General features: G+C 34.8%; 1 protein-coding gene across 1 annotated transcript in view; it reads left to right on the top strand.

Annotated features, from left to right (window-relative positions):
- The window catches only part of Ca-Ma2d (Ca[2+] channel Muscle-specific alpha2/delta subunit), a 26442-nt gene continuing 10497 nt past the window's right edge, over positions 1–15945 (top strand). The window contains exon 1 of the mRNA XM_018003767.2: positions 1–4348. Within this exon, the coding sequence (XP_017859256.1) occupies positions 4182–4348 (167 nt within the window). The 5' untranslated portion in view covers positions 1–4181. The remainder of the gene's footprint in view (positions 4349–15945) is intronic.

Here is a 15945-nt window from a genome sequence, read left to right on the forward strand (position 1 = left end):
ATTTATCAAGACATTAAATTATTGCACTACTTAATTTGTATTTTCTATTTATTTACTTTTTATTAAATTCATTTATTTTATTATTAAATACTCATCTCAATCTGATCTTTTACTATTTTGTCAAAACTTCTCGAAAAAGAAAACACCCTCTGTGGCTAGCCAATTCCATTTTCATTTTTATTTTCGTATCATTTTCCTGATTATCAATTCCATTTTCATTCGCTCACTCAAACAAACGCAAGTTCATGTAACTGTTGTTTTTGTTTTTCTGCTGGAAAATATTGTCCCGAATTGCCCTCAGGGGAGCGCACAGCATGAAATGCGAAAGAAAAAAAAAAAAAAATATATGCTGTAAAAAACTTTGCAATTGCTAGAAACTTTATACTACGATTCGATTCGATTCGATTCCATGCGATTGGGTCTCGCTTCGGTCTGTCCATAGCTGTGGTTCGTGTGATGCCCCACAGCAGTTTCGCCTGAATAGTTGACGCTATGCTTTGGCGACTAATTAGTAATTCAGTTAACCAAATATGGGTGGTTAACTGTAATTACGAGGCGTGCCCAGCAGCGGCACCGGCAGCACCGGCAGCACCGGCAGCAGCGGTAGCAGCATCAAAGCATGTCAGTTACACGCGCTGCCAAGTGCGCTACACTTATGTCCCTATGTCTGTCGGCATTATCAGATGTGGCCTGGTCCGTCCACCGACACGCGGCTCATAAATTTCATGCAAATGAAATGCACACGGAGCAACTTTATGGGGTGAACAAAATATGTACAGAGAGAGAGAGGCTCAACCTCTTTTGTGATACGAGGCGAACCAAAAAGTTTCACGACATGTCTTTATAGCGCGCCCAACCACACCCTGACTGACTGACACACACACACACACACACACACATCCACAATCTCGCATCTTTGTGGCAGTTGCGTGTTTTGGCGTCTGCCACAAATTATGCTCATTATCATGTAGAGCAGGAGCAGGTCGTGCGCCTCGCTTGGCTTGGGCACGGGCTTGGGCCTCTGCTGGGCCTCTGTCTTGGGCTGCCCTGCAAAGTATGCTATGCGAAATAAAAATGCCAACTCGTAATTAAGCCTGCCTCAGCACCAGCTAAAACATGGCGACAGAGGCGATAAAACGAATTCAAAATACCCTTGGGCGCCATACGCAAAACAGATTGAATTCGAAATGAAATAACGAACTTTAAATACCCTTGGGCATATAGAGATTGAGATATATGCTATCCTTTACTGTAAATAAAAATTTAAATACCTCTGGAAATGTAGAGCTGTGATATATGATATTATAAGAAATTTATGATAAAAGAGAAATCTCAAAGCAAGAACAAGTAAGAAATTAGAATTTAAGCAGAGTTTAAATTATATAATGAACATTGATTCCTCAACTTTACTTCACATATTTGTTAACAAATTCGCACAACTGGCAATTGGATACACTTTCCCAATGCCACAGACAGGTAATGTTTTTGTGGCTTGCTTTGTACTCAGCCAACTGCAGGCGACTGCACTAAAAAGTGTCCTTCATCATGTGATCCTTGTGCAGCTGATTGTTGTAGCTTTGTGTTTCGTGCTGTTGCTGCAGCTGCTTGCTGCTTGCTGCTGCTGCTTTTAAAAGTAAAACGCTGTTGAGTTCATTAAAAATTTGACTAAGTACGTTGTCATCCTGCTCATCATCAACCTCAGCATCATCATCATTCGCCTCGCTGCGTTCACCTCACCGAGCCACTTGGTTCCTCTGCATGTCTTCATAGTGGCTGTAACAATGCTGCCAGACCCGAGAACAGAGCCCACTTGAACTGTGCATATATGAGTGGAATATACACATATACATATTTATATATGTGATGTATATGTGTATGTGTACATTCGTTTATCGTATTAAGCTTTCAGCGTTGTATGGAAATGATTTCGCCACGAATTGACGCCAAAATATGGCCGCAGCCTAATTTGGATTTATGAAGCATTAACAGCAATAGCAACAAAACAGGAAACGGAAATATATAAATTATTCAGCGTATTAAATGAGCTTAATGGTAATTCATATCAATTAAATTGCGATACTCAACAGCAATTGATATAAAATGATAATTGAAAAAATACTTTCAAGCGCACTCGAGATTTCAGCCCCCTTCGAATGCTATCAATAATATTGTTATTTTAATATGCGAGGGTTAGGGGAGAGAAAATATTCCATTAATTATAAATACATGCCAGCACTTTAATTATTTATAGATAATATTTATTAAAACACAAATCAAAATTAAAATCATTTTAAAGCAAAGTTATGCATATACTAAATAGAATACGTACTAAAAGGAAAATCATATGAAAAATGTATAAAGAAAATTAAAAAATTAAAATAAATAAAAAATTATATTGAATTGAATAAGATAATCATTAAATAAATTCTGCTTTCTATTCTATTCTACTTGGCAAAATAATTGATTTTAATATTCTCCTAAAAAATGTAAATGTTTTATATAATTTACTGAAAAGCAAAAAATTTTATTCGTATATTTTTTAATATTATTTATATCTTTTATAAATATTAATAATATTTTTAGATCAACTTTATAGAATATATGAAAGAAATAACTGCATGTGCTATAATACACAATATGAAGTGAAAAAGAGAGGAACTGGCTGATTGATTGCATGAAAAGTTTTGCTAAAAAATATCAATGAACAAATATATTCTTGAATTAGTAAGAAATTAATTACCAAAATATATCTTTAAAAAAAAAATATATATATATATATTATTTATATGATAAAAATGTATTAGAATCACAATCGCTAAAGTATTTTTTACTTAATTGCTTTTAATATAAATTACATGCTTAGGACTTATTCATTCATTTTTAATTAAATATAATAATTAAATGAGAAATGAAAAAAAAAAAATGGCAGCTCAATAAAACCATCAAGTCAAAAGATAAAATCAAAATATTATTGAATAAAAGGCGCATAAAAAATGCAGAAAATAATATTTTATAGCAATTCGTGGGCTCATGCTGCTCGCTCTCTCTCTGTCACTCTCTCTCCAGAAAGAGAAGCGCTGCTCAGCACAGCAGCATATACGCGCTCTGTTATGAATATGCGGCACAAAGCGTAACAGGCAATATGTAGAAGAAGCAGCAGCAGGCAACGGAATGCCGTTGTATGCGGTGCTACGGAGTCCCTCATGACAAAATCAATAGAGGATACCGAAAACAGCTGAGCCGCCAGGCCGACAATGTAAACAGACGAAAGGGAGAGGGAGACAGAGAGAAGAGAGAGCCGTAGAGTATGAGTGTGTGAGTGAGTAAGAGAGTTTAACTATAAATAGGGCAAGAGTTGCACATTCACACACACACTCTCTCTCTCTCTCTTGGTCTGGGAAAATTCGTGACAGTATTTAGTAAAATTTTTGCGTTTTTCCACTTTAGTCAAACGCAGCTCTTCAACGTTGGCGGTAGCCGAAAATCAAGCGGATCAACCTCGGCACACCACAACACTTACACACCAACACAGACACACATACACACCCAAATATATATATATATATATCATATAAATAAATATATATATATACATTTACATATACACACATACACATAGCAACGCGCGCGACAGTGTGTGTGCCATATGTGTAATCAAAACGTAGCCCCGCCGCAACTAAGAGCAAAAGTTTATATATAGAAAATTTCAACGCGCACAGCTGAGGGAAAACTAAATTCGTAGTGCAGCTGAAAATAAATTTTGAACGAAAAACAAGCAACAACAACAACAACAACAGCAGCACAAATTATTCAAATTCAATTCAAAATAAAAACGTGAATTTTCGTAACTAGATTTACAACTTTATGCCTGCAATATTTCTCAAATATTACGCATACGCCGCATGTGCTAGAAAAGTATTTAACTGACGGCAAAAAATAAGCAAAGAAAGAAAGAAAATAACGTGTGGCGCCAGCGTCGGCGTCGCTGCTGACGTCGCGACTCCACCCAAAATTGTATACCAAATTTGGTAGCAAATGCAGTGAGTTAGTAACGCTTACTGACTTGACTGAGTGAGTGTGAGTGTCTTTGACTGTGTGTGTGTGTGTGTGTGTATTTCGGTTGTGCACAACCACAGCCAAGGAGGAACACAACAAATACAAGATTGAAACATGCTAGCAAAATGTTTGGTACATGCGAAAAGTTGATGACACATTTTGCTGTCATTTTGACCGCATTTCTAGCCGCTCAGCCTCTGTTATTGCTGCTCATTTGCGGTCCCCCAGTGACGTGGCATGCCGGACCCGCCGCTTCCACATTTATGGTGCACGCCTCCGCCGCGGATGAAGCGTAAGTTGCAAAAGCAAAAAGCCACCAACAATTTGCTTATCAAATTTTGATAGATATTCTTTTCGAGTTTTTGTTGCCGAGTTTTATCAAATGGATTTCATTTGTCGGCGGCTCGCTAAACATAAGTCCATTAAAGGGCGTGTTACCCCTCATCATCATCATCATCATCATCATCATGAACAACATCGTCTCTCTCAGCCTCGCCCTCGTCGCTCGTTAATTTTTCGTACATTTTATGCTGATTTTTTCGTTTTTTTTTTTTTTTGTTTTTTGTTTTTGTTTTTGGCAGCCACCTCACGTTTCTTATTGGGAATGCGCTGCGTGTCAAGCGTTTGGCATGTGGGCCTTAGGAATTCTTTTTAGGGTATGCAGCGCACATCCTTATGTTAATGACAATTTATTGCTCTTATCGCAAATATTGAGACACTCGCATTTTAATGCATATGATTTTCTGCCTGACATAATTTCGAGTTTGAGGATGAAGCCGATTTTTATATGCGCTCTCCCTCCTCCCTAAGCCACAAAAAAGAAAATGGAGCTTTGGCGTCGTTTCTAGATAAACGCATATTTATATTAGAGCGCCTAACAAAGACATAAGCGAAACACTTAAAAATAAAAACATTTTGTTGAACTTCCCCTCCAGTGGGAAATAAAATGAAAATGCCTGTCTGAGTACTTGAGTTAATATAGCTTAAATGAAAGCTTAACGAAGAGTTGAGGCATCGCTGTTGCTATAGATATATTTGTATATATTATTATATTTTTTAATGGAATTTTTCGAGTGACCTGCACTTGGCAGATTGAGTTAGACTTTGAAGGGCATGAGCAGCTCACATTGATATAAAGCAAAAATATTTCTCTTTCTTTGGTAAATACCACATATCTTTTAACATGAAATTTCCTATAAGATCATCCAATTTCGATATATAAACTTTGCAGTCTAAACTGATATTTAATTATTTAATTAAATAGACTTTAAATTAGATTATTAATATCCAAATACCAGAATATATATATAATAGAATATAGAATTTATAAAATAATGTCAACAAAAATATATAATTATTAATTTCAATATTAAAATTATGAAAGTCATTCCACTTTGTGAGACATTTATTTTTAGCTAAATGCAGAAATAACAAATCAAATCATTTGATTTGCTTTAAATATGGCATTCAAGCTGACTTGAATATGGCTACAATAATTTCTATTCCTGTTAAATAAAAGATAATAATAATGTTAAATAATATTAAACAGTATAATAGCATAGTATAAAATTGTCAAATTTATATGCCCAATGGATAATAACAAGTGTGCAGTTAATATGACACACAGTCATCATAGCAGCTGTGCATCTCTAAACTTTGTCCGTTGAAAAATGTTTGTGGCTTATAAATTAGATTTTCATGAACATAAACTTTCAATTCAAGAGAAACTATGTTTCAACTTTTGCTTCAAATGACGTTTAGAATCTAAGTAGATGTTTAGCTATTTCCCATATTTTAATCATAAAGTAAAGAAAGTCGTATAAGTCGTATTATAATACCGTAGTCATTCTCAGCTTTCTTATCTAAACTAACTCATCCACCATCCACCATTTCCAATAGAGGCTTTTAATTAAATTATTATAAATAATTAAAAGTTTTTTAATGAAATTTCATATTAATATTTACAACACAATGAGTTATTATTTTTCATTATTGATTCTAAATTTATTTTTTAGCTTAAAAAATTTACAATTTTTTGTTGTCAAAGATTCGTGATACTAAAGAGAATAATAGAATGGGTTCAATGGGTTCAGGGTATAAAAAATTTCTGTATTTACAATATAGTCTAAAGCCCCTTATATATGTAGCATATGTAAATAATCTAACCCTACAAAATTAACTCTTATAAATTATCAGAATACTTATGCTAGCCACACTTAACTAAGGATTCTAAATCAAAATGCAAATCATGTAGTTGACGTAATACTACGTTCATACTAGTTAATATTCATATCATAAATTCTTAATTATTTGTATTTTTGCTCCACACTTTGTTGTCAAAGTAGCTTGATAGTAGATAGATAATAAATAATATATGCAAATATATATTTAAAAAAATATATATTCTATTGGCATTTACATTAACATGAAAACTGTTAAAGCACATCAAAAAGTTTTCTTAAATAATATTTTATGCAGTATTTTTAAGGCAGTATTTTTGACATGTTAATATAGTAACTGACTAGCCTCGTGCTAGTCCCCTTAATACATAATACAATTTTAATATATACCTCTTGCTATTTTATTATTTCCCACTTTGATATCGCTTGTAGCGCCTTAATAGGTCGCCTAGAACTTATTGTAATATTTTTGTTCCCCCGTTTTTTTCTGCCTTTTAGCCCATTGCGTGCTTTAGGCGCTTTTGTCTTTTGTTTCCAATTTTCATTTTAGCGCTCGCATGGTTTTGCGTGTGTGTGTGCGTGTTTTTGTGTGTTTGAGTGTGCGTCAGCGTATTTGCCCACAATTTCGGCAGTTGCCGTCGACCTTTTAGCTACTTATTGCCCCAGCTCTCATTTTATTTTGCTTTTTATCTTACGCACTTTTCATAAGTCACATAAAAGAATTATTTGTCTGACATGCTGACTCTGGGTAGGAGTCAGAGCAGCGGGCAGGTACTACAAACATATTTATACGCGTTATGCATATTTTATTAGGGCATTATTTCGTCTAACTTGCTGCCTTCAGAAAAGAGTCGGCGTTCTATTAATTTGATGCCATCAAAAGGCGAACAAGGGTTTGGCTGTTGTTGTGGCCGAGGCAATGGCGCAAAGGCCGACAGCGAGGGCGTGTCACTTGGTCTAAATGGACAAGCAAATACAATTAGTAGTGGGCAAATGTAATTAAATCAAATAGTCAATAGAATTAACATTGTTTAAATATTACAGTTTGACATGCACTGACCACGTAGGTGCCTTAGCTAATTCGACATATTCCAAAAAATTCAGAAAAAATAAAGAATACGTTCTAATTACTTAGCAATTGATGCATTAATAATAATACAAAAAATGTTGGGACTCGCCAAATGCTCTATGATATCATCGTGTCGAATACAAAGCGAAAAGGAATACAAGTATATAAATGATTCGTTTATATTTTTGCATATACATATTTTTCGAAAAAAAAAAAAAATTAATTTAATTTAATCAGCTCAAGCTCAATCATATTTTAGAGTCTATTTAATATTCAAAAATTAAACGGAAATTTGGTTTTCAAAAAGATGGAAATTAATATACAGTGGAATCTGGTTAAAACGATTAAAATAGATGTTTAGTAATTTTTGCGGGGCCATATCTGCACCAAGCAGCTTTTAGTCGCGCCTCCTGAATGAACATTATATTTTTATTATTATTTTTTATACATTTTCATTCATATTCAAAACAAATTTTCATTCATGTTCAGAACAAAATTTGAATTTGGCATCAAAATAGCTGAGCAATCAAAGCGATCTTTTGAGAGTTTAATGGAGTTTTTCAGCTGCTCGGTAAATTGCCTATTTCCACACATTTAAATTTAAAAATTTTTAATTTTCCTATACCAAAAGGTATTAGCGACGGACACAGAATAGCATTTTCAATTTCATTCTAAATTTTTGTCTTCAATTATATTTAGAAATCCTATTTTTAGATGCAAAGTTAATAGAGCTAACTCGGCAACATACAGTAATTTCAAATATATAATACCAATACAGGTATTATTGGAGAGGATTATTATTTTTAGACTCCCACCTTAATTGATAGCGCTCCTTGGATTGGGTCTCTAGTATCTAAGAAAATAGGACTTTTCTTTATACTATTTCCCTTAACGAAACAGAAGATGTAGGAGATCTAGAAATCTCGCCATTCTTATCTGATTATAGAGATGCATTCATCAACTCAGAAAGATTTTGTGCCATGATTTGAGCTGTCCATTTCATTAAATATCACACAAGTTTTTATTGCTATTTCTTTTTTAAATATATATTTAGTTTTAGCTTTGTATTTTGTAAACTTCTATATTTAACTACTTGCTTGCAAAACATATTTAGTCTTCCCGTTCCTTTAAGTACATTCTCATTATTCATATATATAATTTGCTGTTTAGTCCTATTTTTACTATCCATTCATTGTTAAATTCACGTTTCTCGCTTTTCCCACGCAAACCAAACAAAAAGAAGCCACATAAATCTATTTCTCGACTTCTCTCACAATCAATCCCAGGCCAAACAGATTTCAAGTTCAAACAATATTTATTGCCGGCAACAAATGCACAAAATGTGGCTTTAATGTGGCTAAGTGGCAAAGTACTATATAATTTATGTGTTCGTGGAATATCAAATGCAATATTTTATGCGCTGCCTCTTTTTTTCGCACTGAAGCATTGCGCACACATTAATAGACAATGACCATAAAAATCAATGTAAATTTGCAAAGAAAAACCCAAAAAAAAAAAAAAAAACAAAATAGTCATAAAAATGAAACAAACAAAATACATACATATATTATATAAGTTAAGTTCTTTCTTTATTAAAACGGGAAAAAATAAGATGTTTTGATATTTCACTGCTTAAATGCAGTCCGCTTTATTGAAGAACAAATTTGCAACTAAATTACTTAAATCAATTCTATCCCTAGCTGAGCTGTGGTTCAGTCGACGACGTTGGCAGCGGCGTCGCTCGTGGTGTTGTTGAACCGTTGTGCAATTCTTCTTAGAATTGCTGGAGCTCTGGTTGGCGTGTGCAGGAAGTCCGCTAGACATGGTGTCAGCAGTTTTGGCTTATTGGTCTGATCAGCTTGTTACGTTTTATTTGTGTTGCAACAATTCCCATTGGGTTTTGTTGCAATGCAGAATATTTTTGTTTTTAACTTGAAAAATATATTTGTTGTTAACTCTTCCCCCTTTGATTTGAGCTTGTCCTCAAGCGATCATTAAAAGAAGGGAATGTCGTTGAACTGTATGTTTTCTATGGTTCGTCTTGGTGCCTCTGTTACTTTCTTTACCTGGCTATTGTCCAGTAGTAACGTAATTTTTTTCGCTCTCTTTATGTAGAGGAAGGCAATGACAATGATTATCACGACTATGCAAACCAATATTATGGATGATATTGCATGTGTCGTAAGTTTTAGGTGTTCTAGTCTTTGGGTATTGTTGATGTGTAATGCCTGCAAAGCCTTTAGTGATAGAATTTGGAGTCGTCTCGATTCTTCTGGTGTCATCTGGATTATCGAGGAGCCGACTCTCAGTGTGCTGCTCTCTAGGTTGTTGAAAGTCCGGTTGCCAATTGGAATGGACTCGTTGGTAAAGCGAATGACATAGGTGCCGTTTAACCATGTACTTGTTGTCGCCGATGTCACCATTCCATCAAAGTTGTTGAGGATCAGAAGACCGTTGGCCACTTCTTCGATGGGTTCCACATGCTCGGCGTTACTGAACTCACACAGCGACTTTTCTCCATTGAGGAGCCTAGGCAAACATGTACTATTGCTAATGTTGGCAATGTTATTTTTTGAACAAATCTTAATGTTATTATATTTTTTACAATTTTTTATAATTCCAAACATTACATTTTTTCGAGACAATATTTCTTTATACTCTATATTTATGATAGCGTTATTTCTTACGACTGGTTTCACAATTAGATTTTCATAATCATTTTCTTCTACGTTAGGTATTTTAATTACATAAAACAAAGTAGTAGTATTGTGAAATATGGCCACGTCTGAATATTCTAGCATTTCTTCTACAGATAATGAAGGCATTCTACCAGCTTTGAAGATTCTCTCTATTTCATCTATTTCTGCTTTTTTTAGTAAAAATGAGTTTATTACGTTAACTTTTGCCCATTGTATGGCATATTTTATATTAATAACCTCCTCTTTGATCAATCTAACTTGGTTCTGTAAACTTTGCGCTATATCGTGTGTGAATCTATCGTCTTTCCGTATATTGTTTGTAAGGGTATTGGTAACTGTGGTCAGCTTATTTAATCTTTGTTCTAACTGTGAGTTTATTATTACTTGTTTGTTATTGTTATCTATAACTTTATTAATATGTTCTTCTATCTGCACGAAGTCATCATGATCTGGGTTGCCTGCTATGTATTTCCAAGCTGTGCCTAGAATATTAATGGCCCTTGTGGTCCTCTTGTTAATGTCATAATCTATAGTGCGTAAAGTCAAGTGAGTTTGGTTAATTTCGTGGTGCAAGGTGTGGTATAAACTGCTAAATTTTAAATTTTTTTCTGTATGAAATTCTATCTGCTCTAAAGCTTCTTTAATTTTGCCTAAGTTAATGATGTGAATAATTCTTGTCGTCGTTGTTTGTATTTTGCCTAGTCCGTCGTAGATCGTTATGGTTTGTGCTGCCGTATGGTTCGTTATGTCCATATTCGGTTTGATAGGTTGTACCATCATCGTCATTATTACGAGTAGTCTATAAATGTCAAACGTTTTTAATATTACTTTTATGTATGACTCTATTTGTTGAGGTTAGTACTGTTGTGTTTCTGTCCTCTTTTACTGTTTCTTTTTTGTATCTGGGAGACAATTTAGTTCCTAGTCTGTTGTTGATCTTGACGTATATTTCTTGTCCTGGTGTGTAGGTACGTATTTCGTTGCGTCTTTTATTGTGGTTCTGTAAGTCTATTGTTTGTTTCTGTCTAAGTCTGTCAATGTTGTCTTGTCTAGATTTTTCATATTGTTCTGGGTTCGTCGTTAGGTTTCTGCCAAAAAACAAATCTAGTGGTCGTCTGTTAGTCGTTGAATGAATGGTGTAGTTATAGTCGTATATTGATTTGTCAATTAATTCTTGAAAGGTTTTATATTCTTGTTTTCTCTTGTTACATCTCATAATGTCTGAAAGCGTAGAGTGAAATCGTTCGACTTGGCCGTTGACTGTGCTTTTATAAGGTGGAGTGTTATAAATTTCAATCCCTAATTGATCTCGCATCATGAATGTTATGGATGCTGAATTCAGAGATTTTTCGTTATCTATGACCACGAATTTCGGAACTCCATAATAAAATAAAATGTCGTGAAGTGGTTTTTTTATGTCCTCTATTGCTCTAGATTTGATGATGCGTCCTTGGGCTAATTTCGAAAATTTATCTATTGCTGTCAGTACTAAGTTTTTGCCTGTCGTGTATATGTCTACATGAATTATATGTCCAGGATATTGAGGTATGGGTGTTTTATTTAGTTTAGGGTTGTTTGGTTGTCTGTCGTATTTTTCTTCTTTACAGACTTGACATTGTTTGACTAATGCCGCTATTTTCTGTTTCATTCTGGGGAAGTAATGGGTTTCTGATAATTGTTTTTTATTTTCTATTGCGTTGCGGTGAGCTCTATTGTGTATTTTTAGTATATGTTCGTCCTGCTCTGTTTCATTAGTCAAGTCCTTCACTTGTGTCTGGGTGAATCTGATTTTATAATTCCTAAAGTGTTTGGGGTATATTTGTTGAATTTGGTTCATGATTTCTTCTGACGTTATTATCCCGTTAATTACAGAAGGGTTTAAATGCTTTTTTAATATCTGAACTAAGTTATTTTCTGTGTACTCTTGTCTAGTTATTAGATGTCTATGGAAAGTTGGGAAAGGGATTTGGAATTTATAGTTGTCTGTGTTTGCTTTGTTTAAGAATATTTGGTTCTTGAATACGTTTATCGGGACCTCTATACTAGGTATTAGGTTGTGACTTGAACTTTCTGCGCTATGCTGAGTGGATGTTACTGAATTGATTTGGTTTACTATGGGTATTCTTGACAATGCGTCTGCTACTGTGTTATCCCTGCCTGGTTTATAAAGGAGTTCATAATCAAACTCTTCTAGGTACGTTTTCCATCTTTTGATTCGAGCGTTGCCATTCCAACTGCTAAGCGAATGTGTAAGTGGTTGATGATCTGTGTATATTTTTACTTTTGCCTTACCGTAAAGGTAATTTTTGAGGGCTTTTAGTGCCCAAATAATCGCCAACATTTCTTTTTCATTAGTGGCGTAATTTTCTTCGGATTTTGACAATGTTCTTGAAAGGAAGCATATGGGTCGTTTATTCTGAGATAGGACTGCTCCAATTGCATAATTGGATGCGTCTGTTGTTAATTGAAATTCCTTATTAAAGTCTGGGTATTGTAAAATAACTTCATTGGATATTAGAGCGTTTTTGATTTTGTCAAAGGAATCAATGGCTTCTTGACTGAGATTAATTAGTTTTTTTGAAGACTGGCTTTTGGACACTCGTCCGTCCTCCCCTCTTAAAAGAGAGCTAAGTGGTTTTGCCAACTTAGCGAAATCTCTTATGAACCTTCTATAGTAGCTAGAGAGTCCGAGGAAAGATCTCAAGTCTTTGAGTGTTTTTGGATAGGGATACTTGGCTATGGTTGCTATTTTGTCTGGGTTAGTCTCGACGCCTTTATCTGAGATGACAAAGCCGAGAAATTCTACCTTGTCTTTAAAGAACTCGCATTTGTCTAACTGACATTTCATGTTAGCTTCTTGAAGAGTTCGAAAAATTGTGTCAAGATTTTCTGCATGTGTTTCATTATCTTTGCTAAATATGATAATGTCGTCTATGTAAATGAAGCATATCTTGCCGATATGATCACGAAGAATGTCATCTAACGCCCTTTGAAAAATAGAAGGTGCGTTTTTCAGACCGAAAGGGAGTCGTGTAAACTCGTATTTTCCGTTGTTTACGGAGAAGGCGGTCTTTTCAATATCTGCTTCTTTTAATGGAATTTGATGGAAGCCACTTTTTAAGTCAAGCACTGAAAAAATTTTATTATTCCCAAGTTGTGCTAGTACTTCGTTTATTTCTGGAATAGGGTACTTGTCTGCTATTGTTTCTTTGTTAAGCTTTCTGTAATCAATAACCATTCTATACTTTTTCTCTTGGGAAGCATCCATTTTCTTGGGAACAATCCACACAGGTGAATTGTAGGGTGATCGGGATGGGCGAATAATTCCGTCCTCTAAAAGTTCTCGTATTTGTTTATGGACTTCGTCTTTTAAAGACATTGGGAATTGGTAAAATTTGGAATATATGGGTGAGTCTGTCTTGGTTCGAATTTCTGCTTTTACATTGGTTGTGTAGGTTAATTTTTCGTTTGGGGTGGCAAATAAATTGGGGTATTTCGTAACTAACTGTTTTAATCTTTGTTTCTGTTCGATAGTCATGTGATCTGTCCGTGGTATGACAGTGTTAACTGCCTCGATTTTTTTCTGTTTAAGGGGTATAAATATGGTATCTTTAATTATTAATTGATTCTTGCTGCTATGGATTACGGCCTCTAGTTCTTTAAGGCTGTCGTTGCCCAGAATTGCGTCAAATGCTTTTAACGTAGGTAATAGGAAAAACTTTACTTGGATATCTTGTCTGTCAAAGAGATTAGCGATTTTATGGTGAGTTATTCTTATATTTCCGCCGACTGTTACGGCTTCGAAAGGCTTTTGATTGGGAATCGGGTTAGAAACTAGTTTGGGCTGTATGTAATTTCTGTTCGAACCTGTGTCTATTAGTATTTTAAGTATCTCTCCGCTTTTTGTCTTACATTCTATGTAAGGAAGCGAAGAGCTAGTTATTCTAAAAAATTAATGTTATCATGTTCAATGGGGCTCTCTTGTTCGTCGTCATTTTGTTCAATTTGTTGTGCGTACTCTTGTAGTGATTGTTCGTGTTCGGTCTGTTGTTCGTAGCTTTCGATGGTCTGTCCGTATTCTTCCATACTTATGGAAGCGTTGTGGTAGTCATTGTCGGGATATTCCTCTCCCATTTGAATATTAAAATTTCTTTGTCTTTTGTCCGTTGTATTTGTTATTGGTGGGGGTCTTTTCCCTAGTTCAAAATTTGGCCTGTTCATGTAATTTACCATCCGTGTTTGGATGCTTTTGTCAACGTCCATTGGTTCGGGGCGTGGCTGTGGTTTGGGTGCTAATGGTCGGGGCGGTACGTTTGTCTGTTGAGGTTGCGTTTGGTAATATTGTTGTCTATGGTATTGGTGTCCCTGATTAATGGTATTTGGCCATGCATGTTGCATTGGCACTTGAGCTCTGAAACCAATTGGTACAGATCTCATCATCTGAGGGGGATTTTGTGCGTATTGAACCATACGCGGTGGCAACATGGGTGGTGTTGCGTTTCGAGCTACGCTTTTGTGACCTGTTTGATGGCTTTTATTGAATGCTATGTTTGTTCTATAGTTCTGATTTTCTAATTTCAAACATAAATGGAGAGCTGAGGGAAGGTCTGTTGGTTCCTTTATGCTAAGAATGCGTGGCAAGTCTCCTCTCAAACCTCTGATGAAAGTGTCTAATGCTTTTTCCCTGTACATTTTCGTCATGAGTAGTTCCGACTCTCTATTTAGTTCCATACATCCTACTTTGTTCAATATTAAAGTCAGCTGGTTGTAGACAACCTGATAAAACTGTTCTACTGTCTGGTTGTTGCCCTGTATTAACATAGTCATCTCGTATTCTAATGTATTTATATCTCTTTTATCTGCATAGTGCAGTGTGAGACACTTGGAGATGGCACTCCAATTAAGGGGAACATTGTAAGATTCGAGGGCCGCGTCGGCTTGACCGATGATCTTATTTCTCACGGTATGCAAAATGCCATAGTACATTGGTGATCCAACTTGGCTTGCATATATGGAGAGTATGCGATCCACACTCTTTTTCCATGAGCTAAATTCGATTTTGTTGCCGGAAAATTCCCTAAGACTTTTGACAATGTCTGGTACTCTGTTAAGGTCGTTCAAATTTTGATTGTCGTTTATGGTCTGATCGTCCACGTCATTGAATTCTCTAGAAGGGTTAACTATTTGTCTCACTAGCGTCGGAAGTTGTTCTGTCAAAATTTGAGCGACAGTGGCTGCAATCAACTGTTCTGCGTTATTCGCCATGCCTCTGTTCTGCAAGTGTTCGTTCTGACGGTCTATATGTCGTTGTTGCTGCCTATTGATAATGTGTGCACCTACTTGGGGTTGTTCGACTAACACTGGGGGCCTAATCAAATTATTCTCGTTAGCCATACGTTATCAACTGTGACTTTGATCTATTGTTTTATGTTTACAGGTGGATTTTTGATTGAATTTAGTTAGTTAGTTAGTGTTAGTTTATGATTATCATTAGTACAACTTAATTTAATATAAAGAAATTTCTGATATAAAAAATTTTTAATTTAATTTTAAAAATTTTAATTTAAATTTAGCTTTTATTTTTATTTTGTATTAAGACCAGTGGCTGGTTTTTCCCTTCTACTTTGGAGGGTCCCTTGGGAATCGCAAAGTTGGGTTATTTTATACTACTATTGTAGTCACTTTGAATTTGATCGCTTTACGCTTTTTTATTTTTTGTGTTTTATTTTTTAATTTTTTTTTTTTTTTTTTTTTTTTTTTTAATATTTTATTTTTCTCTTTATTTTTCTAAAAAATTTTCTTAAATTTTCTTAAACTTGTTTGATTTTTATTTCTCTCAAAAAATTTTTCTTATATTTTATTACACTTATTTAATTTTTATTTTTCTCAAAAACTTTTCTTATATTTTATTACACTTATTTGTTTTAGTTTTAGTTTTGTT

The sequence above is a fragment of the Drosophila arizonae genome, chromosome 3 (assembly GCF_054131065.1).
Source record: "Drosophila arizonae isolate 15081-1271.41 chromosome 3, UAZ_ARI_1.0, whole genome shotgun sequence".
Classification (NCBI taxonomy): Eukaryota; Metazoa; Arthropoda; class Insecta; order Diptera; family Drosophilidae; genus Drosophila; species Drosophila arizonae.